Source organism: Pyricularia grisea (genome assembly GCF_004355905.1).
Source record: "Pyricularia grisea strain NI907 chromosome Unknown Pyricularia_grisea_NI907_Scaffold_1, whole genome shotgun sequence".
Lineage (NCBI taxonomy): Eukaryota > Fungi > Ascomycota > Sordariomycetes > Magnaporthales > Pyriculariaceae > Pyricularia > Pyricularia grisea.
In genome coordinates, this window is record NW_022156716.1 from 6680268 (window position 1) to 6689694 (window position 9427).

The window sequence follows — 9427 nt, forward strand, 5'->3', positions numbered from 1 at the left end:
ACTATGCAATTGTTCTTGGCCACTTATGCTTGCATCCTAAATAGAGATGAACCATGAAAACAGCTGCATTGTGCTTTTGGTATAAAGCACTCCAGTCTATCCTCACTTCTAAGACTGCCTCTGATTCTAACAATCAGCCTCTAATCCCATTCAACTTCATTCTATTCATTTCAATACCCGCCAGCCGGTCTGTGTTTCTTACGTTCCTTGACGGCACGTTCAACTTTTCTCCAACCATTATTTCTCAACCACAATCATGAAGGTAGGTCGACTAGTCCTCTGACAAACAGCACACTTATCCGACATCATTCTGACCACCACTATCGCTTGTTTACAGGTCTTCGTCATCATCACCATGGCTGTCTCTGCCGTCTCGGGAGCCTGTGTGCTCAAGTGCTCAAGCGGTCCCCAAGGTGGAAGCGACGTCACCAGTAGCTGTTCAGGCCAGGGTGTTAGCTGCGGCGAAGGATCGGGTCTTTCATGCCAGCTCTCCTACAGCACCCCGTCGCCACCGTCACAATGTACTTTCTGCACATGTGCGCCGCCCTCAGGGAATTAAATTTCCAGATCGAGTAATGATGCCACATATCTCGGATGTGTTGGTTGGAGATGAAGCCTGGGTCAACGGCAGGTTTTCTGCGAGGCTGTGGAATCGGGATGGCCATGGTTGTACGCAGTTTTGAGGCTTAGGTACTGAACAAGAGCTTCTCAAAGACAAGGTGTTGGCTCAGTGGTCGGATCAACCTGAAAACAAGTGAAGTGAAGATTTCATTCATGATGGATGTATTTGAGACCATGTAGCCGTACAAAAGGCTTGCTGGAGCTAAGCTGTTTCTCGTGATCTGATTTCCGACCGTATGTTGATCAATTGAAACAAATAAACTGGTATGCTAACTGCAAACTCGGAGTAAATGACGCAGAAAAGTGAGAAAACAAACAAACCAGTTTCGCAAAGAGCATGAATCATTGTGACACACAGAAACGTTCAGGTTACTGACTTGGCTACCTAGAAACCTATCTAGGTAGTTACCCGCATATTTTGGATGTATAGGCCCCTCCAATCTGACTCTTATCCGACCTGGGTTTGAATTCCTTAATCTGCACCTTGCTTGCCTCTCAACCCCTTTTGCACACCCCCAGAAATATTCTATGTGATCATATGTGGTAGTATTTTCCCGCAACACGACTTTTACCATGGCCATAATCACTGAAGAATCAACCAAGACTCGAGCAGTTGATGTCCAGGAAAATCAAGCACTGCACTGCCTGGTGTAGAATGGACGCTACACGAAAAGATTTCCCTCAACTTCGATCTGTAGCTTCAGTCAAAAACTTCGCGGATTCCTCCGGCCTCGTGAGGCTTGAAATCGTCCTAAAGGCAACTCCGTGGCGCTGCTGAAACTTGGCTGCAGGAAGAAAAACAGTTGGGAGCCAAGGTAAGACAGCAAACAAGCCATCGTTGTGCATTACCTGAAGGGCCAAGTACTACCCAGGATCGAAGACACTGTGAAAGCGCATTTCGTCAATCATATTATGACGCGCTTTACACCGCCCAAGAACACATGCAAATTCAAGGCTTTGCGGACAACGCACAGGATGGCAGCAGTTGTCTCCCAGCAATCCAGGTACACAGAAATGCCATGAATTCTAAAACTCTCGGTGAAGATCCCAGTACCATATCTTCTGGTGAAATAGAGCCTGTAATATATTCTGCGTCTGCAAACCATAAACTCACCGAATAGTGCTGGTTGTCCCTCTCTGCCAAGTTTTTATTTGCCACTCACCTAGATTTTGATCAATTTTATCATACACCGGAAAGCTTAAAAAAAGAAGAGCAACTTGAAGAGGGCAGCAAGACATGGGCAAAAAGCCCAGAGTTCGAGTCCAGAGGAGCGCCAAGCTGATGCGCTTTATCCTTGACATTATTTGAAGTAGGTTGCAAACAGTGTGGACAATGAGCCAACAAAGAGAGCCGCGTCCTAGCGATTTCTACCCGTAGAAAGCCCCTGTATCCTTCAGGGAGCTTCACGAAAGTTGAAAGCTCAGTTTACACAACATATTCATATATATCTACCAGGCCTTAGATCGAGCTGGTGCATCAATGCATATAATAGCTCCTCTGAGGGCTGAACCTTATGTGCCCCTAATGCAGCAAGGGAAAGTAGAATGTGCAGAGGGGCTTTTTCGACGGGGAAATCAGCTATCAATTTCCCATCCTGGGCTGTATCATATCATTCGAGTTTGTTCAACCTGGAAGTATTTGTGGGAATACTTACCCCTGGCATCACGGAACGCTCATCCAACCTGCCTGATTTCATGAATTATACTTGCCTCTCGCCGCCATCGGAAGGGCAAGGAATGAACTGTAAGACACCTGCCTAGAGATTTACTTAGGGTTTGCCGCGTACTGACCGGAATCGCCTTTTTGACCGACGCGCAGCAATGATAATAGGTAGATGCATGAAAGCTGCGCATATTATATGCAAAGCAAGCACATAGATCTCGCAGACTCTAAGTACCCAATATGCACTCCGGTGAGTTATCGAAATTACCCAAAGAATTTGGATAACATTTATTTTCATATAAAGAAGCCCAGTTTCCCTGTTTACTTCAGTCTTAGGCTCTCTGGATCCATCTTTCTATTATCATAGCAAAGCAACTTCCATCTTAAAATCTTAACAGATCTCAACTTTTGAAATCACTCCGGTTACATCCTTCCTCCTACAAAAAAACATCTTCGTACAACCAGTACCGAAGAAAAGCCCAGGAACGAGTACATATTGCTCTCAATCCACCATCAAAGGTCCACCACCGTGTGCATTACCACTCACCCACCAAACAAGAAAAAGGTATGTGTGGTTCCAAGGTAAACCCCAGAAGCCATCATCAATCATACTGACCCCAGCCCAGCCGGCACCATGTCTACACCAACTCCCACCAACTCCCCAACCAGCTCCCCCGCCAAGCGCGCACCGAGCTGCGGGCCAACACCGGCCAACTCACCCGCCACTTCGCCCAACAAGCCCAGCAGGGCGGTGGCGGCACCGACCCCCAGCAACTCCCCCACCCGGGACCCGGTGGCTCCTTCTATCCCTTGGTCGCCGGCAGACCCCAAGCCCGGCCGGGTGGCACCGCCACCATCGCCCAACACCTCGCCCGTCCGGCGACACAGGACCGCTCCCCCTCCCGCTCCACCTTCCCCCCCAGCGCTGCCGACAGCCCCCCAGCCCCGGGAGCGGGGCGTCAAGTCAGACGAGGCCATCCGAATGGCCAAGAGGCACTTTGGGGCGCAGTGGGAGGACACGACGGAGGAGCGCCAGCGCCGCATCGAGGAGAAGAGGCACAGGCGTTGGCTCGGTGCTGCCGGCCGCCCCCTGGTGCCGGACAAGAGGCGCCGCAATCAAGGGGACAGGCTGCTCCTGCGCCGCGCGGCGCTCGAGGGGTGGAAGCAGCAGAGGCTGCGGGAGGGTCCGGTTGACGAGATCACGGCCAGGACGAGGCGACTCGATCTGATGGAAGATTGATGAGCAGATCTCGGTTGAGAGGGGCAGGGGGGGCACCGGCGGAGTGTAAAGAGATGGACGAGTTCGTTGAGGGGCGGTTAATACAAGTGTGTTTTTGGGTGTTTGGGAACCGGCAGCATTGTGGAAGTTTCTGTTTGAGTGCTTGTTTCATGTTACGCTTTGCCGATGGCGGCTAGGAGGGTTACGAATATTTGAGCCTCCCTATCGTGGAAAAATATACATTCGGTTCGTCGCTCACATTATGGAGCCCAATTGTTCCGCGCAGGATGCGCCCGATGTGTAGGAGCAGTAGAGCAACAAAAATGTTAATCAGAACGCCTGTGAGGAGGATTTTCATCAGGCACTAGCCTACCTCAAGTTCCTTGAGAAGATGTTTGAAAGACCTCAACATCCAATACGTGGAGTACAACACCGTCATTGCCCTTACGAGGCGCACACTCAGCTCATGGCTAAGGGATGTCGCCATCCAGGACCAGAACCAGCTGGAGATGATCCCGAAGCCGTATGTCTCATGAAATGCAGAGAGGTAATCCTGGGAACCTGGCAGGCCTTTTTCGTTCAGTGACTCAAAGACGAAGCCTTACATGTAATTGATTCGTCAGGGTTATTCACTTGCATTGCTGTTAGCAGCGACTGATCTGGGCATCTGTGTTCTTGGATCATTTTCATGCGCAAACCGAAAACAACCGTTGTTCTCCACTTCAACTCCCAGCTACGATACTCAGGGTGCAGCCATCTCTGTGCAGATGTTAGTACATATTATCGCAACAGCTGTGAACAAAATAGATGAACGAGGTGGACATATAATATTAGCTTCAGCTTTCAGATTAGCCATTACCTAAGCTGCAATAGAACCCAGTAGTATGCCTGACCTGATGGCAACATGTGAGGCTTACGTTCTTTACATTGTACGAGGCCCTGTAACAATGAACCATGATGGATGGTCGCTAAGCTGAATCGAAGGGTAAGATTCATGCAGGCGCTGGGAGCAAACGAGCAATAGAATTTTGCTGGGCGTTTTGGGTATGCATGATGTTGACCTAGGTCTGTCAAGGGTCGCAAAGAATGATTGGAGCATATTGTTCTAGCGATGCATTTTCGGCCTGCAGGTCGCCTTTATGGCAGACTCAGCTTGCTACGTCCCTCTGTATAGGTGTTCAGCTGGGTGGGGGGTTTGAATTGGATCCATGACATCAACGTTATTGGGAACCAAAGTGCTTGGAGAGTAGCAGTATAAATCTAGTCGGCTAGGCCCTTCGAAATTTCCTCCTCTCCTCCTCTTGAGAGGTCAAGCAATGAATACAAAGGCACACCTATCCGCTTTCCTCCAACAACAACTTTTGATCAGCAGAGCGAATGGGATCCATCGCATTGAGTTGCGAAGGGCAGAGCCATGAATGATGTTTTCAAATGTCCATTTACGGCTGCGAACCAGCTCGTAGAAGACGCTGACGACAACAACTTTGAACACTCTCGATCGTCCGACATTTGCAAATTTCTACCAGGCTATCCACTAGTATCTTTACAAGCTGGCGAGGAGTTGGGTCCGTTCCTCGAGGAAGAGCTTTGCTGCGATGACCTCGAAACCATGGCTCCATATCTTTGGGTCTTGTCAACCCAGTCCAGTGCCAACATCCGACCGCTTCATCGCCAACGCATATTTGGACGAGATATCCTCATCACGGAAAGTCCCCGGTTGCACCTCGTATGGTACCACAACCGCATTTTCATTAAGCCGTTACCACGATATCTCATGTCCTACAAATTCTGGACAAAATTTCTCTCCGAACCTGCGGAGACAGCAGGCAGAGCTTACATGTCTTCGGGTGCATCATACGACATGCTGTTAGGTGGTGTGCCCGGCCGAGCTGAAAAGCTCCGACGAGCAGCTCTTGGCTTTATCCGCACGTACCGGCACCTCATACGGCACGAGTCCGATTTTAACATCGCCAGAAGCTTGGGACTAATTCCGTGCGACACTACATGGGCACGCTTCTGCGCTTTTGTCTCAGGTTTTGATGATGAAATCCTAGACGTTCATGTTTCTGGCCGGTATCATTATGGGGAGCTGCGCCTTACTCGGCTCAACTTTTATAGTCCTTTGTTTCTACGTCGCACCAGGTTCCAATATCTTCCGGAGCAGTACTCTACCATCTTTGGTCGCTATTTTGGCCCCTTGTTGTTCGTATTCGGTATTTTTTCGGTAGTGTTAAGCACTATGCAGGTTGATTTGGCCGTGCAGGAGTTGAATGGCGGGGCATTTATCGGTAACATTTATCAGGGGGTTTGCATCCTCATCTTCCTGTCAGTCCTTGCCGTTTTCGTCTATCTCTTTCTTCTTATTTCTTACAAGATAATTAAAGAGTGGGCTTTTGTTCTCAGAGCAAGATACAATCGACTTCGCGCGGAGCGAGGAACAAGGGCACAGATCTCAAGGACATGACAGCACAATAGCTGCGACGAACCTAGACACGCAGAATTTTAGGTTTCCGTTTTTGGATGCGGTCCCACCAGTCACCAACCCTCGGAGTACAGGTTCTGGCTTCACAGTACATGTAATTTACATTTTGGTGGGTGTGTAAGATGGCGTGGTCGGCAAGGTGTCATAACTTGTCAAACCAAGGGCACGGCAAAGTGCCAAACATATCTTCAGTCCTAGGATCATCAACAGTCCCTACCAGTAGAGATCCTCCGCGCGAAAAACTCCGTCATGTCATATCGGCAAAGAATCAATATCAATCTCGGGCCTCCTGCTTTTAATCAAAAGCCTCGCCTTGGGGTGCGCCACATGGTTCGACCCGATGACCATACCCCCCAATTCCCGCTGGCCCTCGGGGATGGCAAAATCGTACTTGAGAAGCAGGTGCGCCATGGCGACCTTGACCAGGTTGGCGGCAAAAAAGCGTCCCGGGCAGGCGTGAATGCCGTAACCGAAGCCGAAGTGGCTCTGCGTCGAGCTCACTAGGCTCGCCCTGCCCTCCTCGCCGGGCACTCGGCGCAGGCGCATAAACCGGTAGGGGTCCCACTTGTCCGGGTCTTCGTACAGCTCTGGGCTCTGCAGGCGATTGGCGTCCACTATGACCTTGGAGCCCTTTTTCACGACGAAGCCGTCTGATAGTTTGACGTCGGAAAGGGCTAGACGACGGAAGAGAGCTTTGGGGTTGTTAGTTGGCCTCGTCTTTTGTTTTAGTCTTGTCGGGCTTTGTTTGGTTGTGGCTGTATTGCTTGATTGTATCGGGATCATGATACACTTACCTGTGGCCACCGGGCGACATCTCTGGGTCTCTTTAAAGCAGCTGTCCATTAGTTCTAGCTTTGATAATCCCGCCTTATTGAGTCCGGTAGAAGGCAAAACATTAATAAGCTCTTCGCGCAACGGAGCAATAATCTCCGGGTGTTTGGCGATGTCGATAAGGGCTTGGAAAAGCAGGTCAGAGGTCGTATGTATAGCCACGAGATTCAGGGTGATTTGGTAATCGGTAGGGTTGTGGTCCGGGGAGCACTCCCTCTCGAACCATTCGATCGCACTGTTGTACGGATCGGGCTCACCCCGAGCGGCTGCGGCGGCCTTGGCGGCGGCACGGTTCTCGATATGCGGTTTTAAAATCGCCTGACATCGAGCCATCCTATGCCGGACGAGATAAGTGGGCGGGAGGAGCCAACTGATGTAAGGCCTAATGACTCGGGGAAATATACTGATAAGGTAGGCCGTGGCAAAGGCGGCCTGGACATAGTCGGTGGACGCCTTCGGCCATCTCGGGTCCGCGGACAGCTCAGGACCCATAAACACGCGCGAGCCCATACGGGAGACGAGCAGGCTTACTGTGTCGAGGGAGATTTCATAGTACTCTAGAGCTGCGAGGTTAGTCGATGTATGATTGAGGGGACTGGAGTGGTTAGTACTGACCGTCGGATGCTTTTAAATTGTCTTCGACCGCCGCACATGCTTCGAGTGAGAGCGGTCCAATGAGAGAATCTGTGTTTTTGCTGCATGAGATATCTGCTGATGAAGACAAAAGAACTTCATATCAAAGTAATTACCAGAGACTTTGGCTAAATTTCTAACCAATGCTTTCAGGAATTGATTCTCCTGGGTTATAAGTTAGTCCTATGTACTCTGCAGGTGACCACCCTGAGGGCACTTACAGGCGCAAACACCTGGAAACCGGGAATGTACGCGTGCATATCCTGTACTCTAGATCAGTATCGACTCTAAAACGGCCACAAAATGATTGACTCACATCCGAGGCAGAAGCCTTGAAGTCCATACTCGCCAGCAGCTTCAGCTCCTCCATGTAGTGCGGAGGAATTACGAGGATGTCACCCATGTCGGTGAAAATCTTGTAGGGGCGGTCAGGGTAACGCTCAGATCCTTCTCTGAGTCGCTCCCTGGCATTGATGACAAAGTCCACCTTTTGCGTCGTCCATGTTAGCCTGGCGAGGCCCTTTGGGCCGACTCTGGGGATGTTGGGATAAATTTCCTTGTTGCTATATGCGAAAAGCGTGTAGAAAGATACGACCAGCGCGGACAGGATGTACAGGGCTGATATGCCGCTGCCGTCCTGAAGGATGACGAGGGGCTGTGTGATGTTTGATGATGCGAACGACATTCCTGCTTTTGTTTCTATGATAAGTTATTTGCTCTTTGGTGTTGGGTCAATCATGACAGGGCTTGACTATTGACTGTTTTTGTAGGTTGCAGCTAGCGACGACGACATTTTGCAGCGGCAACTCGGTACTTGCCGTCGTCCCGGACCCGAAATGCAGGCAAGGACATGGAGCCTTGTTAGACGATTACAAATGGGGCTCCGAGACTTTTCGGAGCAGGGTGGAGATGATTCGAACTGGTTGGACTGGTCCGGACTACATGCCGAAAATCATTAGTATGCTTTGGGGATTGACTCATGGTTTTCGGAGTGCGAGGCTAAGACTTGGGCAGCAATAAATGGAGGTTATGACCCGCGGAGTAGACTAGGTTTTTGCTTGTCTTTTTGTAACTCTTGTGGACAACTGATGTGCTTTCTCACAATAACATGCTTAATATAAGAAAGAAAAGCTTGCTTGTCTTTGTGACTTCTTCACTCTCCTCGCAATCATTGTAAGGCTAGGCTATTCAACAGACACCTTTAGCTAACCGGCGGATATTTTTGGCCTACCCAATGTCAACATCGAAAAAATACGTTTGAGGATTTTCCCCTCCTGTTTCAAACAGAATTTATCCCGCGGCGTGGCGGATTTTGGTATACAAGAAAAAAAAGGAATAAAAAAAGTAACAAAAAAGAAACAAAAAACCTCCCATTTCGCGGGGGGCAAGACGGCGTTTGTAATTGTATTACCTGAAATTAAGAGTAAAGATAAATTGAAAAACCCAAAAATATAATGAAGCAACCGAACGGACTTTCAACTGCGCGTACCGGTTGCAACCGTGGTTAAACAACAGCCCGAATCCGAACTCCATCAAAAAGGTACCTACTTGCGTAAGTTAGAAATCGGAGTCGAAATAACTCCTGACTAGCCAAACTCGTCTGGTGGATAGTCTAGCTCTCATTGTAAAGACGAAAGACTACCGATTGAGTGACAATAGTCCACTATCAAGTTCCCGCCGGTCTCAAAATCCTGTCAATAAGAAGCACCTTCACTTTGAGATCCGGAATATGCCATGTCAAATTGCTCGGTTGGGCCTGCACAAGGACTTTTATGAAACGAATGTAATATAATATGCTACCAAAATTCTACACGATCTATATTAAGTTATGAATAAAAGGAAAAGCCAAAAAAAATTCTCAAAAGCTTGGTATGGAGAATAAAAATGAAAAAAACAAACATGTAAAAATGCCCAAAAAAAAACAAGAAAAACATCCATCCCTACAGATGAGCCATGTCGCCTGACCAAGACAAGCCAT

The 9427-nt window shown here is 49.1% G+C and overlaps 4 protein-coding genes across 4 annotated transcripts; 3 read left to right on the plus strand and 1 right to left on the minus strand.

The window, feature by feature from the left end:
• Positions 1-256: 256 nt before the first annotated feature.
• Positions 257-559, plus strand: PgNI_02061 (uncharacterized protein; the record flags this gene model as incomplete). The annotated part of the gene is made up of 2 exons (XM_031122129.1): positions 257-262; positions 338-559. 2 exons carry the CDS (start codon positions 257-259, stop codon positions 557-559), a joined length of 228 nt encoding a protein of 75 aa, XP_030986191.1.
• A 2359-nt stretch (positions 560-2918) lies between these two features.
• Positions 2919-3524, plus strand: PgNI_02062 (uncharacterized protein; the record flags this gene model as incomplete). The annotated part of the gene is made up of 1 exon (XM_031122130.1): positions 2919-3524. One exon carries the CDS (start codon positions 2919-2921, stop codon positions 3522-3524), a length of 606 nt encoding a protein of 201 aa, XP_030986190.1.
• Positions 3525-4917: 1393 nt separating this feature from the next.
• Positions 4918-5978, plus strand: PgNI_02063 (uncharacterized protein; the record flags this gene model as incomplete). The annotated part of the gene is made up of 2 exons (XM_031122131.1): positions 4918-5828; positions 5888-5978. The coding sequence occupies 2 exons, from the start codon at positions 4918-4920 to the stop codon at positions 5976-5978; spliced, it is 1002 nt and encodes a 333-aa protein (XP_030986189.1).
• A 259-nt stretch (positions 5979-6237) lies between these two features.
• On the minus strand, positions 6238-8134 carry PgNI_02064 (uncharacterized protein; the record flags this gene model as incomplete). The annotated part of the gene is made up of 4 exons (XM_031122132.1): positions 6238-6677; positions 6780-7373; positions 7432-7500; positions 7702-8134. 4 exons carry the CDS (start codon positions 8132-8134, stop codon positions 6238-6240), a joined length of 1536 nt encoding a protein of 511 aa, XP_030986196.1.
• Between the last annotated feature and the right edge of the window lie 1293 nt (positions 8135-9427).